The sequence below is a fragment of the Mobula hypostoma genome, chromosome 20 (genome assembly GCF_963921235.1).
Source record: "Mobula hypostoma chromosome 20, sMobHyp1.1, whole genome shotgun sequence".
Taxonomy (NCBI): Eukaryota; Metazoa; Chordata; class Chondrichthyes; order Myliobatiformes; family Myliobatidae; genus Mobula; species Mobula hypostoma.
The window spans coordinates 21890749-21916853 of record NC_086116.1 but is presented as its reverse complement, the minus strand read 5'-3'; the positions used below and the strand labels follow the sequence as shown (position 1 = coordinate 21916853).

The following is a 26105-nucleotide window of genomic DNA, read 5'->3' as shown; positions in this document are numbered from 1 at the left end:
AAAAAGTTCAAAATATACAACAGACTATAAATAGTGCACAAGCTCTTTTACTGATGAATAATACCATTTGTCTCTCACTGCTGTTAAAAATAATACATTTAAATGCTAACATAATTAAACAGTATTATAAATAAATAAGATTTTACATAGTTGGTGTACGTCCATTGTCCCATCATAGGAACAGGTAAATTACAAATAGATCTGTGAAAGTGCTGCTGGCATCGTGACCTTTGTATGTACTCCTGTCAATCTTTATCACCAAAGAGTAGTACCAGAAGTTAATTCTACAAGTAAAGGAAAACACAAAATCCCCTCATTTATGCATATTTTTAAACAATGGACAAGAAAGATGCTTTCAAGATGCTTAAGTCTTAAAACAAAAACAAAGATTAATATAAATCTTTTAAAAAACAAGGATTAATATAAGATTTTATTGTATAAAACTTAAAACTTCAATTTTCTTTTAAAATACAGATTCTTAATGAGAGTTGAAATATGGCAATTAAAATGACAGCACCAACAAAACTTTACTCCCTTGCATTCACACAGATGTGGAAGTAGTTGTATTTTTGTTCTCAGTCTGGCCAAGGTTCAAAAGTTACTTTCTTTCTCATGGTCAATCACGTGGTTTCCTTTAGGTTGAATATGTCTTGCATTACCAATAGAATTATCTACCTTAGATAACCAAAATAACATCAGCATCACCCAGAAAATCATCAGCTTCAGATAAGCAATAAATGGTGAAATCTACATGAGCACTGAAATATAAAAGTGGATAAAGTCTAGAAAATGATAGAGAAACCACATCATTAGCTTTCCTTCCACTATTTCACACAAAAAAGTTGTTGATTATTGAACTATAGTTTCAAACCTTCAGAACAAAATATATCATTGTTTTGGGTTATGTATTGGGCAAAGGACTGAGCAGAAAAATTGGGCGGGTATCCGTGAATGCCGACAATGTTCAACAATATTAAAAGTTGTTCCAATACAAGCATGTAATCCTGCAGCCCGGTTTTCATTTCTACATTGCAGAGGGCTGATCCTTAAATTTTCAAACAATATAACTGTAAATCTGTCCCATACAAAATGAAAGAACATTTTGAATTGATTTAAAACTATGTGGTCATGAATCTCTACCAACTCATGAAATACAGTTGTTCAATGAATAGAATAGTCTGTACGTGGATAGAAATACACATCTTGTGCATCACATAGGAAAAAGTTACCCAACAACGAATGACAGAAAGCATTCCTCAAATTTCCTACTGATAGGGTACTTCAAAGCTAAAATTGAAAAGTTACTGATTATAAACCTACCAATGTAAAATTATTAAATAAATGCCTTTGATTTAAGAACTACTGCTTATGTCAGTTAGCGCTAACATTGTACCTGTAAAAGTCAAAAGCCTGCCATGCAAATAAGATCCCCACGTACTGAATACTGTTCAAATATTTTTGGGTCTCGCACTTAACAAAAACAAGTAACTGAGCACCAATGTACTTCAAGTGTGTACTTACAGCAAGAGTATTATACATGTCATCAATTGGACTACTTATCCTATTCCATGCAAATTAAGCTAGACACCATATATGCAGAATACAAATTTATACAACAACCCAAACCAAATTCAAATATCAATTACAACCACTTTTCTAAGTTGAAAATTTTTAATGTTATAAATGCTAAAGAATCAAGGTCCATGAGCTGCTGATGACATAATACTCCCCCCCAAATGCAAAACAAAACTAAAAAACAAACTGTTAAGTTGAAGGTCAATGTAACTTGTACAACAAGGTATTGATACAGAAACCTTAAGCAACCCCCCTCACAAAAACTTTATATTACAATTTAGTAATGTGTCCCAATATGATTAGTAAAAGCATTATCAAAACAAAATTTGACACCAAGCCATATAGATATTAGAGCCAATAATCAAAAGCTTGTTGAAAGTGTTGATGGAATGTCATAAAAGGAGAAAATCAGAAACATAGAAGACAGGTGAGGGAATGCCAAATCTTCGGCCATCGTCGAATAAGAGTGCAAATATCTCAAAAGTATTGAGCTCGGGTGATGCTAACCTCACTTACACGACTCTCCTGCTTGCTGACCTGCTGATAATGCAATGCTATTGTTTTTAAAATTCATTTTCAAATCCTTCCAGGGCCTTACATTTACCCATTTCAAATCTCTTTTAAAATATTTGATAAAGCTTTATCACCTACCTTAGTACCTTCCATATGACACGGTTGATTTTTTTCAATAATTTCCTGCTAAATGTCATGGGACATTTTATTACATTAAAGATGCTCATTAAAGATGTTTTCTGGTTATCACACAACTTAAGAGCATTTGAACTCTAATGAAGGAATAACCTGATTGGAGGTATTTAAACAGGACAATGGAAACTTAAATCCATTGACCTTGTGAAAAGCTCTCTAATAATTCATTAACCCTTTAATTCCATAGCTGGATTTTTGAAAGGGGCTCCAGCTGATTTAAAATGTGTGAAAAGCAGCACACAGAGTGGTCTTAGCCTCCAAAGGATACCTGTACATCTTACGCATCTTTCTCAATGTTAGGACAATTGAATTCTAATTTTTTTTGCTTGTGTACTAAGGTTGCAAACAATCTGATACAGCTTCAGAAAATTAAATCCCGATTCCATCAGCTTTATTTTTGTGTCACTGGAGCAAAGTGATGTTTATTTTCAGGTATTATTTATTTAGAGATACAGCACGGTAACAGATCCTTCCAGCACACGAGCTGTGTTGCCCAATTACATCCATGTAACTAATTAACCGACTAATCCATACATCTTTGGGATGTAAGAGGAAACCAGAGCACCAGGAGAAAATGTACAAACTCTTAACATTCAGCAGCAGAATTGAACCTGGGTTGCTGGTACTGTAACAGCATTATGCTAACTACTATGCCCAATCAATATTATGATTTCCATGAGATAAAAGGGCACTATTGCAATTACCAAAAAAGTTCTAGTTTAGTATTTTAAAAAAATACTACATAATTTCATAATCATGGTATGAGTTAATAGTGATAGCCAATTTAAAAATACCAAATAACGTCTGAATTACTTAGTACAAATGCATTATAATTTTAGGCTCAAATGATTTTATTAAATAAATTTATATGTCAGCTTTGCTGAAGAATAATAAATGTTATATATTTGCAATTAACTAAATATATTTAAGTGTTTTGCAGATAACACCATTCACTACAGCCAATGTATGAAGATGCAACATAAAACAGTAAAAACAAAACAGACATGCTCCCTCTTATTAACCTTCTTCTTTCAAGGGAAAGGCAATGTTATTGTGCCTGCTGATGCAAGATCACTGAAAAGCAATTTTCGCAGAATGCCAGAATAAAATGGCCCATACACCTGTCTGTTATATTTAATAATAGAGACATATTGGGATCCAATCTCTTCCAGTTCAGCTTGTATGGGTTCCAGACCTCCCAAAGCAACAGATACAGTCTTCTGATGATTCTCTACATTGAGCGAATTTCTCATGTATAGCTCAATCCGGTTATCTGAAAATTAAAGTGTTTTCATTCCATAGTTAAAATTGATGATGGCTCGCAATTTCATCTCAATTTCACAGGTAAGCACACAAGCAGAAACTCTCAAAACTATTAAAAGTAGAACTAAATTTTGTTTATCTTCCCTCTGCTTAATGCCCAGTCCACCAAATATCTTTAGAAAAATCTACATACAAAATCAGAATACTTCACATGCTCAAAATTTTCAGTCTCTATCCTATCTGCATTTTAACACACACTTGTCCTAATTAATGCATCCAAAATAATTGCTTTTATTTGTTCCAATAGTATCCATGTTTGCTCCTTCAAAGCACTGATTCTGTCCCCACCACCCCGCTCCCCCACATTCCTCCAACTTTTGATGTCAAAGACTGGCTCACTTTTTTTTTGAGAAATGAATGACAAAGATGTCAATAAAATTGAGAGAGTACAGAGGAGATTTACTAAAATGTTGCCTGGGTTTCATCTCCTAAGTTACAGAGAAAGGTTGAACAAGTTGGGTCTTTATTCTTTGGAACGTAGAAGGTTGAGGGGGGACTTGATAGAGATATTTAAAATTATAGATAAAGTTGACGTGGATAGGCTTTTTCCACTGAGAGTTGGGGAGATTCAAACAAGAGGACATGAGTTGAGAGTTAAAGGGCAAAAGTTTAGGGGTAACATGAGGGGGAACTTCTTTACTCAGAGAGTGGTAGCTGTGTGGAACGAGCTTCCAGCAGAAGTGGTTGAGGCAGGTTCGATGTTGTTGTTTAAAGTTAAATTGGATAGATATATGGACAGGAAAGTAATGGAGGGTTATGGGCTGAGTGCAGGTTGGTGGGACTAGGTGAGAGTAAGAGTTCGGCACGGACTAAAAGGGCCAAGATGGCCTGTTTCCGTGCTGTAATTGTTATATGGTTAGGGACTGCAGAAAATACACCATGTCACTAATATCCCCCAATAACCTTGGAAAGCCTTATAGAAGGGAAACATGTAGGATTCTGGGACTGAGGGCTAAGAAAAATCATTAAGGATGTTGATAAACAAGGAACTGCTGGTTCTGAACCTTCTGCTGCTGAAATCAGAGATCAGAGATTTACAATAAATTGGTACAAAAATCCAAGGAGATCTCGTTTAAATGGGAAGCATTTTATCTGGAACACGGTGCATTAAAATGTGGTGGAAGTAAGTGAACTAAATAAACTGATTGTAGAAGGGAAAATATACATGATTCTGGGACTGAGGACTGAAACTGTCAGATAGCCTTTATAGCTGGCACTACCATGAATCAATTGTCTTCAATTTTAATGGTGCTACCAGAAGAAACTGAGCCAGAAAGTGTGGAACTAAGACAAGAAATTAAGAGAGTTATCTTTTATGAACAGAATATAGATCTGTACTCAAAAAGTCGGGAGATAATGGTACCTGATAGTAAACTATGAGTCAATCAATTCATTAGTCTTATTGAAATTGACAAATGTTGCAAAGGTGCATTTCATTATCATAACTGTTACTTCCATTAATACTGGAACATAATGAACTTAGGCTAGTCGTGATGGTAAAGTTTAAAATCATAATAAAAAGTCTTCAATTGTTTCACATATATATGAAGCCGTAATATAAAACAGTGAATCTAAATTTTCCACTTACTGATTAAGGTGCGAACAGGGTTTCGTTCTTCTTCAATGCTGCTGATTTGCCCCGTGAGATTCGCTTGACTTTCATTGTTAAGGTCAGGGTATCCATGTTCGACTAAGGCTTGGTTTACTTCACAACATACCCTTGCACTTATGGTTTTAAGTGTTTCTTCAAGATCGAAATTTCTTCACAATATTACCAGTAAAGAAAAACAGTCAAATTAGTGCTGAGTGCATTCGGTTTCAAACTGAATAAATGATTTTCAATGGTGTAACAAACAAAGCCAGACAAAAATTAGGGATGACTTATAAAGACCAGAGAATTATTGAAAAAGGCAAGCAAGTACAATTCAGCCTAAAAACTGAGCGTAAGAAATTGAAATAGGAATTGACACTCAACCCCTCATGCCTGATATACCATTCCTTAAGGTTATGAACGATCTTTTTCGACAGTTCCTCTTTGCTTCCTGAATTCAATTTATATCCAAAAATCTATCAAAATTTCTTGAATATAGTGATGCTGCTTCCATAATTCTCTTGGGTAGAAGAATGCAAAGACCGATTACTTTCGGGATGAAAATGTAATTCTTTTCATTTCAATCCTTGGTGGCCAATTCTCTATTTTGAAACCCCAGTTCCTGACCTCCAGGCAGGAAAAGGAGTCTACATTTGTACCTGACAAAACCATCACAGGATTCGCCTGTTTCAATGAAATGACCTTGTCCTTCCAAATTTGCATTTAGGCCCAGTTCACTTGCTCTTCCCTCAGAGTACACACACTCAGCTGCCAGTCTGTTGTGCATCCTGCGTCAAAATGATTCCCCTTCCTGGGGAGGGGTGATGGAGGGGGCAGTAGAGGTATTAGATTACACCATTCCAAATCCTATCTCACTCACACTGTTAAGTGCTTTGAGACTTTCATAGTTCTCTTCAAAAGCAAACTAGGCTGCATTAGGCCTTTGGCTACTACAGCAGTTTAAATGCACAGTGACAAAATTCAGGGCATCTTTTGCAGGACTATGCAAGCAGCAATTAAAATATGTGTTGAATTTGCAAAATGTCTCCATTTTAAATGATTTTTCCCTCAAATCTGCTTCTTACTTTTCAAATTAATTTTGTTTCATGACATAAACAGCTGAGCCCAAGGATATCGCCCCACTTCCCAATCCAAACATCAAAAACCTAATAAAACTGTTTAGTTCACAAGAGATCACGAAGATGCATCTTGTTGTAACACAGCTCCAATACCGAACTATTGACTGCATGCATTTTGCTGCAAAAGAACGTAAATGTGGCAAATAATGGAGAAAAAAAAACATTCCCAAGCTACTACACACCCCTCAACTCTCTCAGCAGTTTTAAATGCACTTGTACTATCCTAAAAAGGATGGTAGAAGTGAATTCAATAGCAACTCTCATAGTTAGATCAGATGAATATTTGAAAGGAATTTTTTTTTAAAACAATCACATAAATCACAGGGGGACATTTTTGTTGATTTATTTTTTCATATTAAGTAGATGTCAATGACAAGATGGATAATTATTGCTCATTCCCCATCATTGTTGAAATGACAAAGTGGTTTAGAGTCCAGTAAGAAGTTGCTTATTGGCCAGGTGACATAATTAAGGCAAATTGCATTCTCACAGAGTTAGTAATGTTCCAGATCTTTCTCTTTATGAACGTTCATCATGATGCACTACACTGCCCTATCTCAGCAAAACTTTCCTTAATTTGTAATTAAAATTTCAAGGAAATGCAAATCTAAAAAAAAGTCGGTAATCATCTCAGAACTTCATTTCAATAATAGGCAAGCAGACATTTATCCCTGACTGCAACCTGATAAACCAATACCATTTGCTGACGTGGCAACTTTTGTACCTCAAATTCCAAAAACAATTACAACTTTAGGACAAACAATGGAAATCAAACTTACCTTTCACTCATGTCTTCAAGCAAGGCAACTAAAATTCTCTTTACTTTGTCACAGAAGCCTGGAAGGCTTGAGAGTGTTGTTCCCCCGAAGTTGCAGATGATCAGCATCAGATAGGCGACAAGTTTTTGCTGGTTAAGTCTTTGCTGTAGTTTTTGGAGACGAGATTGATCAGTCAAAAGAGTCTGAAAAAGAAATACAATTTGAATAGTACAAGCCTAAACTTTAGTTGTGATTAGTGTTCTTGATTAAGTGATTCTACAAAAGATGCTCTCCTGCTGTTAGTTCTTCCTCTATACCTAGGAGCTGCACTTTACCACAAGGGCAAACACTTTAAAGCATGTATACATTATTACATTAACTGTGTCCTTTCCCAAGGCTGGAAGGCAAGTACTGTTGTACTGTCATTTGACAGTAACAAGATATTCGTTCTGAAAGGCAAGTTCACAATATCACACACTATGCCGTCAGTGGGTCAAAGCCCAAGATTCCCATACAGGCAACATTCAATAAAGTTCATCAGCGCAAGTTATTCATGCGTAGTGCTATACAAAGGTTTATAGATCTTTTAGATTGAAAAGCAGAAAATACAAAGCAAGTTAGACATCATATTTCATTGCATACAAAATTTAGATTCTCCAAACAGCTGCAGAATGCTGGAAGCAGTTAAGTTGATCCTCATAAGCAATGACAAGTGATTTTATGTTATAGAAAGTACAAAGTGAAAAGGCAACAACGATTTATTCTTTTATCACAGAAAAAAGAAGAAAAATATTTTGAATACCATGCTTTGTGCAGAGAGGCACAAACCACAATTCAGAATATTGATAATGACTTCTTGATAATATTAATTTGGGATAAAAAAAATTTAAACATAGTAAATTACTGCACCTTTAAAAACATACTATGGTACATAAAACTTTTCTGCATCTATTACTCAAACAAACACATTATTCAATATTTAAAGAACCAAACTAGACGATTTACTTCAGCAGCCAGATTTCTGGTTCTTCTGCAGCTCCCTTTTCATCAGGTTGTTGCCCAGTATACAGTAACTTTCTACTCTGCTGCTTCATAATCTTGACCTCCTCTACTCCACCTTAGTTCCTGTACAAATGACACTACTTATTTTTTTTCCCTACACTCCAAAGACTGAATGTGCCTACCAGAGCTTCCAGTACAAAATCTGGCAGCTTTACTATATGTTCAGGCTCTGGAATTCTAAATAGCAAGGATATTATGACTCCTGGATTAAGGCATGGAAAAGGAATTAAGTCAGTAACTATATCCCCAAATATTATGGAAAGTAGGTTAGGAATATCTTTTATGATATCTGAAGCATCCAGATTGGATAACCTAACCCTAAGGCAATAAACATAATGTTATACAAATTTAGCGATCCAAAATGGATCACAGAGATTTTAAAAAGCGTGAAAAGAAAGAATTATTGCTCCCCTGTGAACTATTTAACAACAGACTAGATCTTGATGTTGTCAGTAAATGCTCTGGTATATATAACAGCTAAAGCAGATTTACACAATTGTTTGCTGTGGAAAGGAAGCAAATGTCCTTCTACTTGCCCGTTTTAGTTGACCTTGCTGATGGTGTAAAATGTCCAGATAGATGTAACTTAAGGTGTAATATTCCCCCTTCTAATTGTGGTGTTTTTTTAAAAATACAAGTCATACAGAAAGAATGAAAGAAATAGTTATTATGTTTCCATTAAGACTCTAAGTTTATCCCACATCCTAAAGAACAGCAGAAAGCATAGAAGTGCTATGAGACCAGAGAAAATTTCAAAACTGAGAATTAAGAGAAGAAAATTTCATTTCTCTAGTAACAAAAGGTTGAAAATATATTTTGCAATGCCAGTCAATTCACTGTAGTTATTCCTGGGCTGAGGAAATTAAAATCTTTTAATGATGGATTCTTCCGCTGGAAAATAAAAATAAAATTGCCGGTATCTATGTGGCACAGATACATTCAAAGTCCCTTTGTCTTTCCACATATAACCTTTGGGCATAAAATTTGATAGAAGTTCTCAGCTAATTCCTATCCATCTCTAAATCATAAACCCTAAAGGGTCCTAGTTGAAACATGTCGGAGATCTCCGCTTCTCCAAATTTTTGTTTGATAAAACTTTGAAAAGGCATTCCTTTATATATAAATTTACCTCAGGTACTGGCTTATTGCCATAATTCCACTGCAATAATTTCAAATAAGCATTGTTTAGCACAGAAGATGGACTTAGAGAAAGACTGGAGCTCCCATTGCTGGCACAGGAAGTGTCTGAGGGACCCAAGGCTGAAACTTCAGCAATAGACTCCTTAAGCCACTGAGTTGTGTGATCAAGGGCATCTAAAAACAGAAACATTTATGTTTATCCAAGAGTTATATGCAATCCTCCAGCAATCCTCCTCATTGTAAATATTTGTTAATTCTGTACAAAAATAAACATCTTTTGACAAAGAGATTGCTTCAAGTTCACAGATAGGACAGCTATTTTCAATAAAACTAGATAAGGATACAACCAGCTTTACTAGGATATTGCAATGCATGAGGAAAGATAACAAAATAAAGAACACTCATTCAAAAAGTTTACAGCATATTACACGATGTTAGAACCAACCATTACATTGTTAGAACTAACCCCATTATTAGCTCTTATTGATAAAAAGTTTCTAAATAACTATTGCTTAAACGCTAAATAAAAAGTAATTAAATGCTATGTAACATGTTTTATTATTCAAACCTGTTACTGGCATTCTTTCCTTCTAGTGGCACAGAAATTGTCTCACAGGCTATCTTCTATTTTGAGGATTATCAATCGACAAGACCCGAGATGTTTCCGATACCATTCTGCATCCCCCAAATTTAACAAAAACTGAGCAGCATTCCATTGGAGAGCAATATCAAATGTCTGCATCAGAATTTCTTTCACGTAAACTTCTGCTCAACCTCTCAGACAATGGAACATTAATTCTAAACTAATGGCCATTGCACATCAAGAAAAGATGAAACAGTGAACCTTCTGGTTTAAAAGTTGGAAAATAAAAATTGATTATGCACAAATCCACTTATCGTACCAGGTTGTTTGTTGAGAAGATCCTGAAATTTGCTTCGCTCATAATCCACAGAACACTGTTGAATGTGTGGCCGAATATATTGAATGGTGAAGTTGACCATATCCATAGTCATCAAATCAAGAACACGAAATATCTCTCTAATGAAGAAATACACAGCTCATTAAAAGCTTCAGTGGTGATATGTACGAAAAAGCGCAGTTATATTGACAAGTATATAAAGGATTTCTCCTCATTTTAACATCAACTACCAATTATAAAGGAAAATGTTTCAGGGTCAAAAAGCTCGAAAGTAGCAATTTATAACTTTCAATCCACTCTACGAAGAAAATCTTATTTACCTGAACAGCGGCACGGTTTCTGTAATCGATTTTAATTTTTTGACTTCATCATCCCGAACTGGGGCACAAAACTTGCCCATCAAGGTGATTATATAGTCAGCCAGTTTATGAATATCAATAGCATTGTGTTCAGCCTGTTGTCGAATTAGATCCATATCAAGGACCTCAGAGATCTGGTTTCGGAGTCTATTTTGGCCAGGTATCAAAAATGTCAGCAGTGTCTAAAAACAAGCAATAGTTGTGAAATTAAAGAACCTGTGCTTAGTATCTGAACATTGTATTTGATGGTGTTACATTTTGTAAGTAATTTTGTAATAGTATTATCAACATTTACTTCTTTCGCCTTAAGGTTTTTTTTTTGTGATTCTAAACTAAATTGTGCTGGATGGAAAAAATTCTAAAATGTTAGGAAGAAGCAAAGTGAAAAGGCAACTACATTTTAAATGGATGATATCATTAACAATAAATACATGTTATGGTCATGGACCATATTACAAAGTAAGAGGCTATAAAGAAATACTTGAAAAACAGGGGCAACACATTAAACTGCTTCATCCCATCCATGTTTTCTTCTCAATGCCTTCACACACAACAAAACACATTATTCTTTATCAACAACCTGCTAAATTATTTTTTTTGCTGAACTGAAATGAGGTCTGGGCAAGAACTATCAGAAGTAATGCCAGAACCACTTACGTTTGAAACAAAAACTCTCCTTAAGTGAATACCTCATTTCATTTGGCCCTCCAGTGTTTGGGGTCAACCATAGAAGCTGCATCCTAGCTCTCTATGTGATACACAAGCCAGGGTATTACAGTATGGAGAGCAAGCTGTTGCCCATGCAGCAGGCTCTCCCTCTACACACAGCTGATGAATCCAAAGTAACAGCAGAGGCCAATACAGCCTGGCACCAGCTTCTGCAGAACTCTATGTAGGACTGACTGAGGGACTCCAGCTCCAGATTGTTCCTCAGGCTTTACTCCTGAAGCCTTCGCCATGAGCCAGTATAGCCATAAGGCAGTAGAGGATTGAGATCAGAGTTTTCCTTCTACTAGATGAGCTGCCAACCATGGCTGACAAGCCCCATCTATCCAAAGTGACTGGTTTTAAGGTGCGAGTAACCCAACACTGCTCTTTCTCCTGTCAGTAGAGGCAGTTCTGCCAAGCTTATTAGCTAAGCCACACGTGAAGTTTAGGAGCTGGACCTGGTTGTTAGAGACTATTTGAGACACACGACATTGGGAGCATTTAATAGGTAGTGGGAGCTTATCCCCAATACCACCCCCTACCAATAACAATCTTAAGGAACCATTTAAAATGATGGAAATGTTGAATGACAAATGTATTGCAAATAATACTTTTCCATGGAGATTATTTTTTTTTATCAAAATTAACCAAAGAAGAACATTTTTTAAATCACTCCTTTTTGAAACTAGACAATACCCCTGATCAATTATAGCTAGAAGGCAAAACCTAGATGATGACCTGAAAAAAATGAAACACGTAGTTATTTACCTCTTTAATTTCTCCCAAAAGCAAGAGAGCATGTTCATATTCAGGTGGATCTTGCTTTAGCTGAGCCTCCAAACAGTCCCAGAATGCTTTGTGAACTATTTCTTTTACCCTCCTCTGTAAACTGTGCACAAAAGATGGTCCTAAGTAAATTATTTGACATTTACAGTTTAATTGTTCAATTATAAAATTAACATATTTTGAAATCTATAGTAAAAGCAAAGTTCAAAATTATATTCAAATATGATGGAGAACACTCAGAAAATGCACTCCTTACACACGATACACGTGTGTCACCCTATACAACCCTGAGGTTCATTTTCTGTGGGCAAATACAATAAACACAATAAAATCAATGAAAGACTGCACCCAATAGGATGGACTGGGATGGTTCGGGACAGGATAGATGGCAAGCAATAAATATCGAGAACACGAGATGATTGAGTCTTGAAAATGAGTCGATAGGCTGTGGGAACAGTTTGGTGACTGAAGTTGAGGAAAGTTATGCCCTGTGGTTCAAGAGCCTGATAGTTGAGAGGTAATAACTGTTCCTGAACCTTGTGGTGTGGGTGCCGAGGCTGCTATACCTCCTTCCTAATAGCAGCAGTGAGAAGAGGGGATAGCCTGGATGGTGGGGGCCCTTGATAATGGATACTGCTTTCTTGCAACAGCACTCCATGAGGATGTGCTCAATGATGAGAAAGGCTTTACCCATGATGGATTGGGCTGTATCTACAACCTCTTGTAGGCTTTTCCATTTAGGGACATTGGTGTTTCCATATTAGGCTGTGATGCAACGTCATTATAATTGTCACCACACATCTATTTGTGCTGGGCCCAGGACACATCAAGACCCTCTCTAGCACTTATGTGTTGGACGAAGATCACATCCTCTGAAATGATAACACCAAAGAATTTTATGAGGGGTAATTGATAAGTTCGTGGCCTAAGGTAGAAGGAGTCAATTTTAGAAAACCTAGCACATTTATTTTTCAACATAGTCCCCTCCTACATGTACACACTTAGTTCAGCAGTCGTGGAGCATACAGATCACTTCTTTGTAGAAGTGGTCCACAACAGGGGTGATTGATAAGTTCGTGGCCTAAGGTAGAAGGAGATGAGTTATTAACTTCAAACTTTCTGCATTATCACTCAAAGAGTTGAACTGCACGTGCATGTAACGAGAGTGTCTTGGACCTCCAAGTGGTCCACAGCAGGGGTGATTGATAAGTTCGTGGCCTAAGACAAAAGGAGATGAGTTATACTGCTCTCGTTACATGCATATGCAGTTCAACTCTGAGTGAAAATGCAGAAAGTTTGAAGTTAATAACTCATCTCCTGCTACCTTAGGCCACGGACATATCAATCACCCCTGCTGTGGACCACTTTCTGGAGGTCCAAGACGCCGACTTCTACAAAGAAGGGATCCATATGCTCCATGATCGCTGGACTAAATGTGTAAATGTAGCAAAAATAAATGTGCTAGGTTTTGTAAAATTGACTCCTTCTACCCTAGGCCACAAACTTATCAATCACCCCTCGTAAACTGCTGACCCTCTCCACCTCTGATTCCCCCAATGCAGACTGGCTCATGGACCTCCAGTTTCCTCCTCCTGAAAGTCAATACAGGTCGAGCTTCACTAATCCGGCACCATTGGGGTCTGAGGAGTGCTGGATCAGTGAAAATGCCGAATTATAGGAGGATCACATTAGGCATAATCAGTGCTGGATTATTGAAGGAACCGGATTACAGGTAGTCAGATTAGTGAAGGTCGACTATAAACAGATCTTGATCTTGCTAACATTGATTGAGAGGTTGTTGTGGCACCATTCATCCAGATCTTCTATCTCCTTCATATGCTGATTTGTCACCACCTTTGATTCGACCAACAACAGCGGTGTCATCAGCAAACTTAGATATGGCATTAGAGCTGTGCTTGGCTGTACAGTCATGAGTAGAGTGGAGTGGGGGGGGGGAGGGGGAGGCCAAAGCACACAGCCTTCTAGTACACCTGTGCTGATGGTGATTATGGAGGAGATGTTATTACAAATCTGACCTGACTGGTCTGCAAGTGAGGAAACAGAGGATCCAGTAGCCCAAAGAGATATTAAGACCAAGGTGTTGAAGCTTATTGAGTAGTTTTGAGAGTATGACAGTACTGAATGCCAAGCATTCAATGAAGTGCATCCTAATGTATGCATCTTCATTGTCCAGATATGCCAGGGTTGAGTGAGGAGCTAATGAAATGGTATCTGCTGTTGACCTATTGTTTCAGGAAGCAAATTGGAACAGATAGAGTTGCTTTTCAGGCAGGAGTTGATATGTTTCATGACCAACCTCTTGAAATACTTCATCACAGTGGATGCAAGTGCTACGGGATGATAGTTATTGAGGCATGTTACCACGTACTTCTTAGGCATCGGTTAAACTGAAGCCCACTCGAAGCAGGTAGGGACCTCAGACTGCCAAAGCGAGAGGTTAAAGATATTGGTGAGCACGCAAATCAGCTGATCAGCACGGGTCTTTAGTACTTGGCCAGGTACCTTGTCTGGTTGGATGCTTTCCGTGGGTTCATCCTCCAGAAAGGTGCTCTCACATCAGCCTCTGTGACTGAAATCACAGGGTCATTGGGGGCTGTGGGAGTTCGTGAAGGTGCCTCCATGTTTTGGAAGTCAGAGCGAGCATTAAAGGCATTGAGCTCATCTGGGAGTGAAAGCTTGTTGTCACCCAAGTCACTTGATTTCACTTTGTAGGAAGTTTACTGCATTCAAGCCCTGTCACAGCTGTTGGGCATCCTTCAGTGATACAAGTTTGGTCCAGAATTGCCACTTCTCACACAAGATAGCTTTATAGAGATTGTAACTTGATCTCTTGTATTTTATTTGGTCACCAGACCTGAACGCCACTGATCTGGCCCTCAGCAGACTGCAGATGCGGTGGTTCATCGAGGGCTTCTGGGTTGGGAAGACTCTGAATGATTGTGGGGACACACTCATCTATAACTGTTTGTATAAAGTCCATGACAGAATTTGTTCAGATCTTTAGATGAGTTATCCAACATGGCCCAGTCCACAAACTTGAAACAATCCTGTAGCCACTCCTTTACCTTCTGCAACCACCTCTTTGTTTTCCTTACATCTGGAGCCTTGCTCTTTAAGCTTCTGCCTGTATGTAGATAGGAGGACAACCAAATGACCAGATTTCCCAAAGATACATTCTAGAGATCGAACAGTCGGCATTCCTTAAGGTAGTGTAGCAGTGGTAGAGTGTGTTGGGACCCCTGGTGCCACAGGTGATACTTTGATGATAACTGGACAGAGATTTCTTCAAACAAGCCTGATAGAAACCCTTGGCAATGATTTGAAAGGTGACAGGTTGGGCTGTTTCTTGCTTGCTGATCACAGCACTCAGTATCTGGAGTGCCTGTTTGACATCGGCCTCTGGTGGTATATAAACTGTGACCAGGATCACAAAGGAGAATTCACATGGCATGTAGAATGGGTAGCACTTAATCATTTGATGTTCCTGGTTGGGGGAACAAGTGTGCAATAAAACCGCTACATCCAAGCACCACAAAGAGTTTATCATGAAACACCGACGCCCTCCTTTTGCCTTCTCCGAATTAGCATTCAGGTCCATTCATTGGACTGAAAAGCCCTCAGGTTTGATAGCCAAATCCAGCTTGTCCAGAGTTAGCCATGTCTCCATGTAACACAGAATGCAGCAGTCCCTCATTTCCCTCCGATACAGTTGTTTTGCACTGTATATTTGCTAACAAGATACTGGGTAGAAGAATTGTCATACCCCAGTGTTTCAGCCTAGCTTTAATACTTACTATAGAAAATACACAAAAAAAATAGAAACTGACCTATATTGGATTAGACCAAATCAGAACACAGTCTCGCTACAATTTGCCCAACATATGGTGTCAGTCATTTGAGCAGTGTGGGTGGTGTGCATGTGTGAAGCATGTGTTTGTGCAGACTTCCTCAATTCCCATTCTCAGCTGCATTGATAGTAATGAACTGAAGAGTAAACAGATGTGATTCAAAAGCAGAAATGGAAAAAAATATATATATTGAAAATTGCAGCCCAGCAAGAGAAGATAATTAGAGCCTTATTTAAAGGGAATTAAAAAAAATCAGTGGTACATATCCTTACATTTTTATGTATCACCTTGCAAAACATGTCTGTAATCATCTTAACAGAGATGCATTAAAAACAAAATCATTTTTAAAGTACACTAATCCAAGAACATTTAAAGATGAAATAACAACACACTACGATAAGAAATTATTACCCATTACTCATTTTAACAAGATGCCATACCATTTATATTTTAAATACAAATTAGAGACGCTAAGGCACTAAACAATATCCATTAATTTCAATAAGCATTAAAACAACTTGATGTGCAATTTTATTTAATCATCAGAAAAAAATTCATTTGTGAAAGCCAAATGTTCTTTTCGAGCTTCACCTGAACATGAATGAGCCACTTTGAAACATTTGGAATTTGAAAGGTTCAAATCTCTAGTCAATATTTGATTTAGTTAATTTGTTAATGTAAGTGGCAGCAGGAACAACTCCAAGTTCTTGAGTTTAAAAAAAGCCAATCATTCCATTTCTTTCATTAGCTAGTGACTTATGATGAAATCTAATCATTTGGTGGAGAGTTATTTTCTGCTGCTTGAAACTATTTTCTGAAGAAACTCAAAAACAAACCATAAGCAGTCAAACCACTGAAGATACAAAAAGCAACTGAAATCCCTTGCAAAATATGACTGCACAGAGCAATGACAACTATTTTAAAGATTCCACAATCCTCAATGAATGTGCATTCCAAGGAGAAATTAAATCTTCACAGAAAAATGCTGCTATAAAAGAGAAATGGTATTTGAGGGTCCAGTAGGTTTTCAGGGTATATCGGGCAATTTACATTGGGGAAATCAACAACTGTCATATATCTGAATATTCAAAAGGCATTTAACAAAAGGTCAGGGTGTTGGGGGGAGGCAGGGGAATGTAAACATGCTGGAATAGATAAGGAAAAGTTTTAAGAACTGCAAACAGAATGCAATAAATGTGTTTTTCAGGTTGGTAGGTATTCCCAGTTGGATGATGTATCCATTGATAAGGAGCATTTAGCTCCTTTACCAAAGACATTGGTTAGGTCAAATGCTATGAGGTCTAACAACACTCCAGCAATCAAACTGAAAACTTGTGCTCCAGAACTTTCCATGGCCTTGGCCAAGTTGTACCATGACTGCTACAATTTGCAAAACTGCCCGAGTATCTTTCATTCTGAAGCAGGACAAATCCAAAAATGCACAGAGTTGAATTTCCAAGGTGAAGTTAGAATAGCCGTCCTTGACATCAAAGCAGCATTTGATCAAGTATGGAAACAAGGGACCCAGGCTGAATGGTATGATTCAAACCTTCCACTGGAATGAAGGCCTGGATAAAGCTCTTCATTCCAGAATGAAGGAGATGTCCTCCTCCTTCAAATAAAGGGGCTTCCCTTCTTTTACCATCAATGCTGCCCTCAACCACATCTCTTACATTTTGCCCACGTTTGCCCTCACTGCATCCTCCCGCCACCCTACCAGGGTTAGGATTCCTCTTGTCCTCACCTACCATTCCCACCAGCTTTGGTGTCCTGCACATAATTCTCCAGAACTTCTGTCATCTCCAACAGGACCCCACCACCAAGCGTATTCCCTCACCTCACCTTCTGCTTTCTGCAGGATCGCTCCCTATGCAACCCCTTTGTCCATTCAACCCTCCCCACTGATCTCCCTTCTAGCACTTATCCTTGCAAGCAGGCCAAGTGCTATACCTGCTGCGACACCTCCTCCTTCACAACTATTCAGGGTCCTAAACAGTCCTTCCAGGTGAGGTGACACTTCACCTGTGAGTCTGTTGGGGGTCATCTACTGTATCCGGTGCTCCCTGTGTGGCCTCTTGCATCTCAGTGAGACCCGATGCAGATTGGGAGACTGCTTCACTACACTCTGCCCACCAGAAAAAGCGGAATCTCCCAGTGGCCACCCATTTTAATTCCATTACCCATTCCCTTTCTGACACGTCCATCCACGGCCTCCTCTACTGTCACGATGAGGCCACACTCAAGTTGGAGGAGCAATATCTTAGATTCCGTTTGGGTAGCCTCCAACCTGATGGCATGAACATTGATTTCCTCGAACTTCTGAACTTCTCTATTCCCCCATTCCCTTTTCCCTCTCTCACCTTATCTCCTTGCCTGCCCATCACCTCCTTCCAGTGCTCCTCCCCCTTTTTCTTTCTCCTATGACCCATCAGACTCCCCGTTCTCCAGCCCTGGATCTCTTTCACCAATCAACTTGACTGTACTCTTTTCCATAGATGTGGCCTGGCCTGCTGAGTTCTTCCAGCATTGCTTGCAATGATAGTTTACCAGAAAAAGAGTGATTAACAAAGTATTTAGTGGTTTTCCTTATTTTGTTAGCCACCAGCCAGAAGTCATTAAGGTTCACTAGTGTCACCTTAAACCAGAAGGGCTCATCTAACAAAGAGAAATTTCAGCTATCGCAACCCCCCATCTGAAACTCAATGGCCTCATCATCAGCGTAACCCAAACTATTTAAAATCCATAGGGCTATTATTGACTAGATCTGAACTGAAGTACCCATATAGTCAACGTGGCTGCAAGAGCTGTTCAGAGGCTAGGAATACCTTTCCTCCTTACTCCCAAAGCTAGTACACCATCCACAAGGCTCACGTTAGGAGTATATTGGAATACTCTCCACTTGCCTGGATGAATTCATGCACAACAACACTCACCATACAGAATATAGAAGCCTACTTGATGGGCACCTCATTCACAACCATTCAGCTGCAGTTTGTAATGTCTACAAGTTACACTGCAGCAAGCAACTCGCCAAGATTCCTTAGGCATCACCTTCCAAATCCATAACCTCTGCAAACAGAGGACAAGGGCAGCAAGCAGCATGAGAACACCATCACCAAGTCTCCCTTTGAACAGCACATCATCCCCATCTGAAAATATATTACTGCTCCTTTACTGCCATTTACTCCTAAATACTGGAACTGGCTCCATAACTGCAGTCTGGATATCCTGAGTCAGCAAGCTCTGCATCACCACTGCCTTCACGAGGGCAATTAAGTGCTGGATCAGCCTGTGAAGCCCACAGCCATTGAATGAATAATTTTTAAAAATCCATATTAAAGAAGGCACTGTGGTGTAACACTATTACAATGCCAGCGACCCAGGTTCAAATCTGCCGCTGTCTACAAGGAGTTTGTACATTCTCCCTGTGACCGTATGGGTTTCCTCCCACATGTTCACATGGGTGTATTTAGGCAGCAAAACTCATTGGGCTAGAAAGGCCGGTTACTGTGTTGTATCTCTAATAAGAGATAATGGCAATGTTCCAATTCGAGGCTTATTGATGAATTAAAGTTTAGCGGCAAAGGGAGTTCCTAGGAAGACAGAGACTGCAAAAAGAGATGTCAGTTTGAGTGAGTGACAAGGTGGTTTACTTTGTCTGAAAATAAGTTATTCACTGAAAGGAAGACTTTACTAAATGGCAAGTAACTAGGAAATACTGGTAAAAAGCAATTTCTTGGTAATGTAAACAACACATTTTCAGGGATGGCAAACAATTTTCAATTTGAATTATATTATTTTCCTTTATTGTAAGAGGTTCACTTAAAAAAAAGTTTCAATTTTACAACACAAGACTTGATCTGACCTAGACTCACTAAAATGCCACTGAAGAAATTAACTGGATTTGTCTTACAAAAAAAAATTAAAAGCGTAGATAACGCAAATTCAGATCATTTTTAAAACAGAAGATACATTGTGTGTGAAACAAAAGGGAAAGACTTAACATCTCACATGGATTAAATTTGATTAGAATCCAAGGCAAGTGATCAGTAATGTCAATCATGCATTCCTGTTTACACAGGTTTCCACTATCAATTTCACCTTCCCAACAGCTACACCATACATTATTTTTATTATTCAAGATTTGTGCAAAGCTGGTTAGGCAGTATAAAGAATAATTGGTAGCACTAATAACAGTACCCAGTCTGTTTCCTGTGGTAATGTGCTCAAGAGAAAACAAAGTGAAATTTAATGAAATTAACAAGTTTATTAATGTTATTATCTTGAGAGACACTCCAAGGAGAGAAAGTGCACTGATGCAAGGAAAAGCTACAGCAGGACCCAGAAAATGGCATATATTTAAAAGGATATATGGCCAAGGATGATTCAATCACAACAATGTAATTAATCACAACAATGTAATTAATTCAATATTCTCTTGTGATCAGGACCAATTATCTTGACAGCATTCTGCATAATTTTACCAATGGTATTCAAACAAAAAATAAACAGAAAAATGCCGTTGGATGTAATCCCAAGATAGGGGGAAATATTGTTTTGATATTTATCTAATTCTAATGATTGTAGTCTATTGATACGTGATATATCAGAAGAATGTTGGAGAGAATGTTTATCTACTGACTACTGACCGGTCGTGCATGCAGCCTGTTACAGCTGTTCCGACTAGTTTTCTTACTTTTTTCTTCTTACTTTTTCAACTTACGTTATTTTGTTGTTTTTTTTTTCCACGGTAACACCTTGAAGCTGCACCCTCTCTAACATGCTGGTGGAGAGGGGTTTTTAGCGCAGGAAATAGTTACATTCGGACACGTTTCATTAGCAGGGCAGCAGTATGGTCGCATTGTTTATTCCAGGGACCAGTTGATTGCGCTTATGCCGGCCGGTTTAGCGAACTGAGCAGCGGACACCCTGGCTGAAATCTGGAGGAAAACACACAGAGGATGCAGAGGGGGATCAAAAAGGCGAGGAAAGAGGACTGGGTTGAGACAACAGAGACTTGTGGAGAAGAGGAGTTATAAGCCGTGTCTTCCCTCTCTCATATTAGGCAATGTGAGATCACTGGGTAATAAAATGGATGAGTTGACAGCGCTAGCCAGGAGTCAGAGAACATTTCTGGAGAGCAGTGTTATGTGTTTTACTGAAAGGTGGCTGCACGAGGACATACCCGACCAAAACGTTTCCATGGAGGGCTTCCAGACCATTCGGGCTGACCAGAAGTGCACTGAGAGCGGTAAGCGTAAAGGAGGGGGGCTTGCTGTTCTGGTTAACAACGGATGGTGCAATCCTGGTCATATTACGATCGAGGAACGTGTTTGTAGCCCGGATATTGAACTTTTTGCTGTTGGACTCCGGCCATATTCCCCCAAGATGCAACACTGGGCGTCATGGGAGGTTGTTCCTGCCTGTGGCCATCGAACTTTGCACCTCCTACCGTGGAGGGTCAGACACCCTGAGCCAATAGCTGGTCCAGAACTTATTTCTATCTGGCATAGTTCGCATATTGTTGCTTGATTGTTTGTGGTTTTTGTATTGCTATATTTATGCTCTATTCTTGGTTGGTGCAGCTGTAACGAAACCCAATTTCCCTAGGGATCAATAAAGTACTTCTATCTATTGTCTATCTATCTATACCCAGAAAGATTTAGTCATAAAGAGGAAACATTTAATCCTTAGTGTCTGTTGGCTTTAGACCAAGTAATAGTTGTTTGTGTAAGCATCTAAATGAAGGAATGACAGCATACTGCAAATACAGTCAACTCTCCTTGTAATAATAGCCATAATCAACCCCTACAGGTACAAGCTGAGGCTACACTGTGGCTCAGGAAGTAGAAAACAAACAGAAGGTCATAACTTCACATCTCTACCAAAGCAGGCGCCAAATGCATTACGTCTGCCAATAAATCTAGCATCAATATAAATTTCCTGAACATCTGGTCAAGATGGCACCAATGAACAGCGGTTCCTCGGACGACATCTTCCAGATAACAAATTGCTCCAATTATTTCACTTTTTCTGTGCCTTTTGTTTGTTCTTTTTGTCTTGTTTGTGTTCTGGAAACTGTTGGAGCCAGTGACGTGCCGCTTGGAACTCGATCAAAGGATCCAGCGCGATGTTGTGTCTGGAGAGCTATCTCGTGGAGATTAGAGATGGGGGGGGGGGTGCGAAAAAGACCAAGAACACAAGCTGACTTGTGGAAAAGACCAAAGATGAGATGTGGACTCACAAACGACTCCATCTCAAAGCGGCGAGGAAGATTGAAGCATTGAGGTGTATGCGGAGGGAGTCAGTGATGGCTCCCAACAGAGACAGTCAGCAGCTGGATTGGCAGTGTTAGGCCCCGGGTTGGTGGTCACTCTTCATGGAAGGACTGAGTTCATGCAACTACTCTCCTCAAGCACAGACAAAAAGTTGTTTCCAATATTCTGAGATTTATGTGATTATTAGACTGTACTTTAGATTGGTCTCCTTAAGTTTTTTGGCGGCTTCTTTCTTGGAGTCGATCGGCAAGTGGGTGACCTGTTAATTTTTGTGTGTAAGAGGTGGGGTTGGGGGTTTGGTGCTACTGTCGCTGTTTTTTTCTGTGGGGCAGGAGGGGGATTTTGGGGTCTGTGAGTTTTGTTTCTTTTCTTTTTCGTGCCGGGGGTGGGGGAGTTGGTGTCTTTTGTTTCATCAACACTCATGGTCTTTCTGTATTTAATGGCTATCTGGTGTATACCAATATCAGAGTTGTATTGTACATACATACTTTGACGATAAAATGAACCTTTGAAAATTAGAATGAAAGCAACTAGATCAATGACAAAACATCTATACTGATTTTTAGCAACTCTTAGCAATTCTCTGGATCCCAGAAAGTCCAAAGCAACTTCTCATTAACTAAGAGTCCTTAGCTTCAATTCCAATTTGATTCCTGGCGCTCAACCTATACTTCATGTTTGGCATCTCTTGGAAGTATTTTATTTCACTGTGCATCGGAAATCAAAATTCTTTATTGTTTTTAAGTAATGGCTGGAAAGAGAGGGGGGCACTGGGAATGTGGTCTAGGAGCCAAGGAGGCAATAACCCTAAACAATTTAGGAACCACTGATCTAGCACACTAAATCTTGTGGTCAATGTCCTGCTGATGGGTAGTGGGTGTTAGATATTGTACACTGATGAAGCAAACTGTTTCCTTGCAAATTGTGTCAGGATACAAGTCTTTTTCTGGCCTTGCACATGTACACAGAGGGGTCCATTCAATCATGTACTAACTTGCAGATGAAGATCTCTTGGGTGCTCAGACAATGAGATGCATCTCCTCCTCCTATCCCGTGTGATCTTCATTGTGACATGGAGTGATTAATTTCTCACTGCACAAATTCAGGAGATAAAAGTACCCAAGGCTGGTAACATGCATCTGGATTTTAAGCATCATTATGACATATTTTCATTTGATTATTATTTTAGAGCTTTCAAAGAGTGATAGAAAAATTTAAGTCTATCTATTCATGCTTAATTTTTAATCTTCTGAATTGTATCATTATGGAAATCTAAACAAAAAGCAAACTGATTTATTTTATTAACTAACTGAATTCTACTACTATTAATATTTGATACTCTTTTGAAATATATAAAAAAAATTAAATCAAATGACAGACTTCATTTATGAGTCAATGCAGGCAAAATTCCAGACCACAACGCAAATAATCCACCACACAATCAGTGTCGAGACTTCTCCCTACATCGTAATTGAGTTTCCGTATTGACAACTAATCATTTGATTGATTAGTATATAAAGGCCAAGCTGTGGCAACCCACTTTCTACATAAGCGAACCGGCTCACAATATAGCCCGCGCGCGGGGAGAGACTTTTGTAATGCACCTCTGACGTCATTTCCGCCCGGAGAGGGCTGGAAGGGGACTGCTTAAAAGGCAGTGCCGCGAAGTTTGAATAAATGAGTCTTGAGTGCGACTTCCAGACTGCGCGTCGTTATTTCTAGCTCTGTGTGTAGCACTTCGCTACATTGGTGAACCTGACGGTCCAAACGGGATTTGGACCAAAGATGATCGACTCTTCATCTGTTCACGCAGTTTCGCTAAAACTGCCAACTTTCTGGACGCTGCGACCACGCGTATAGTTTGACCAAGCAGAAGCCCAGTTCCAGATTCGGCAGATATCTTCAGATTCCACACACTACTACTACGTGGTGAGCTCCCTTGACCAGGAGACAGCCGCACGGGTTGGGGATTTCATACAGTCACCCCCCGAAGGCGGCAAATATGCAGCATTCAAAGCGCTGCTCTTAGAGACCTTTGGACGGATTGGGAGACAGGCCGTCGTCGGCACTAATGAACGAGATGCTGGCCCTGGCTGAAGGACACAAGCCCTGCCTCATGTTTGAGCAGGCGTTCCTAGAACAACTGCCCGAGGACATATATCTGCTGCTGGCCGACGCAGATTTCATTGACCCATGGAAGGTGGCGGCCCGGGCAGACGTGCTGTGGAAAACAAAGAGGGAGTGCAGGGCGTCCGTCTGACAGATTACCAAGCCATGCGCCCAACAGCAGGCCAGACCAGGCCCAGCAACGGAGCGCACACAACCCAGAGGCAGGAGTGAGGAGGCCAATGAACAGTGGTGTTTCTACCACCAGCGGTGGGGCACAGAAGTCCGCCGTTGTCACCCACCCCGCAAGTTCCCGGGAAATGCCAGGGCCAGCCGCTGCTAATGGCTACGGCGGCTGGCCACCAGGACAGCCTCCTGTATGTCTGGGACAAGCAGTCGGGATCCGCTTCTTGGTCGACACCAGAGCGGAGATCAGTGTCTTACCCCCAACGGGGTATGACACCTGCAACAGGGAGCTGGGACCCACCCTGAGGGCCGCAAACGGCAGCACGATTCGGACCTACGGCACCCGCACAGTGCAGCTACAGTTCGGCGCCGGCCAGTTCATGTGGGACTTCACACTGGCCGCCATGGCCCAACCACTCCTGGGGGCGGACTCCTTGCGAGCCCACAGCCTGCTGGTCGACTTGCAAGGGAAAAGACTGGTCCATGCCAAGACTTTCCAGATGTTTTCCCTGGGTGAAGCCAAGTTGCCGGCCCCACACCTGGACTCCATCACGCGGTCTGACAATGAATTCACCAGAATCCTGGCGGACTTTCCATCGGTTCTGGCACTGCAGTTCACGGCAGCCATGCCCAGACACGGAGTAGAGCACCACATTCCGACCCAGGGACCACCCCTCCACGCCCGCGCACGAAGGCTCCCCCCGGACAAGCTCCGCCTGGCGAAGGAGGAGTTCAAGAGGACGGAGGAATAGGGGATCGTACTGCGGTCCGACAGCCCATGGGCCTCCCCCTCGCACATGGTGCCCAAAGCAGCCGGGGCTGGAGACCATGCGGTGACTACCGCAGACTGAACGAGGCTACGCCTCCAGACCGCTACCCCATGCCGCACATACAGGACTTTACAGCAAACCTGTATGGGGCAAGCATCTTTTCCAAAGTAGACCTCGTCCAGGGGTACCATCAAATCCCGGTACACCCTGAAGATATCCCCAAAACAGCACTCATCACCCCGTTTGGCCTGTTCAAATTCCTCCGAATGCCGTTCGGCCTGAAGAATGCCGCACAGACGTTCCAGTGACTAATGGATACGGTGGGACATGACCTGGACTTTGCATTCATCTATTTGGACGACATCCTTATAGCCAGCAGTAGTCGTCAGAAGCATCTGTCCCACCTCCGCCAGCTCTACTCCCGCCTGAGTGATTTCGGCCTCATGATCAACCCGGCCAAATGTCAGTTTGGACTCAACACCATCGAATTCCTGGGCCACAGGATTACCAAAGACGGGGCAACACCTCTGCCTGCCAAGGTAGACGCGATCTGCCACTTCGCCCAGCCCAACAAAGTCAAAGGCCTGCAGGAGTTCATTGGGATGGTGAACTTCTACCACCACTTCCTCCCCTCAGCAGCCCGTATCATGCACCCTTTGTTCACCCTGATGTTGGGTAAAGGCAAGGACATTACCTGGGATGAAGAGGCCGCGGCCGCTTTCGTTAAAGCCACGGAAGCCTTGGCAGACACCTCGATGCTGGTGCACCCCAGAACGGACGTTCCAACCGCCCTCACAGTGGATGCATCCAACACAGCAGTCGGTGGG

General features: G+C 40.3%; 1 protein-coding gene across 2 annotated transcripts in view; it reads right to left on the bottom strand.

Moving 5' to 3' along the window:
* Positions 1-2908: 2908 nt before the first annotated feature.
* The window catches only part of tcp11l2 (t-complex 11, testis-specific-like 2), a 36694-nt gene continuing 13497 nt past the window's right edge, over positions 2909-26105 (bottom strand). For both annotated transcript variants that reach the window (XM_063072505.1, XM_063072507.1), the window contains exons 4-10: positions 12052-12172; positions 10537-10757; positions 10199-10335; positions 9286-9470; positions 7116-7297; positions 5195-5367; positions 2909-3556 (exon numbers count right to left, since the gene is read on the bottom strand). In XM_063072505.1, the coding sequence (XP_062928575.1) occupies positions 3315-3556; positions 5195-5367; positions 7116-7297; positions 9286-9470; positions 10199-10335; positions 10537-10757; positions 12052-12172 (1261 nt within the window). In that variant the 3' untranslated portion in view covers positions 2909-3314. The remainder of the gene's footprint in view (positions 3557-5194; positions 5368-7115; positions 7298-9285; positions 9471-10198; positions 10336-10536; positions 10758-12051; positions 12173-26105) is intronic.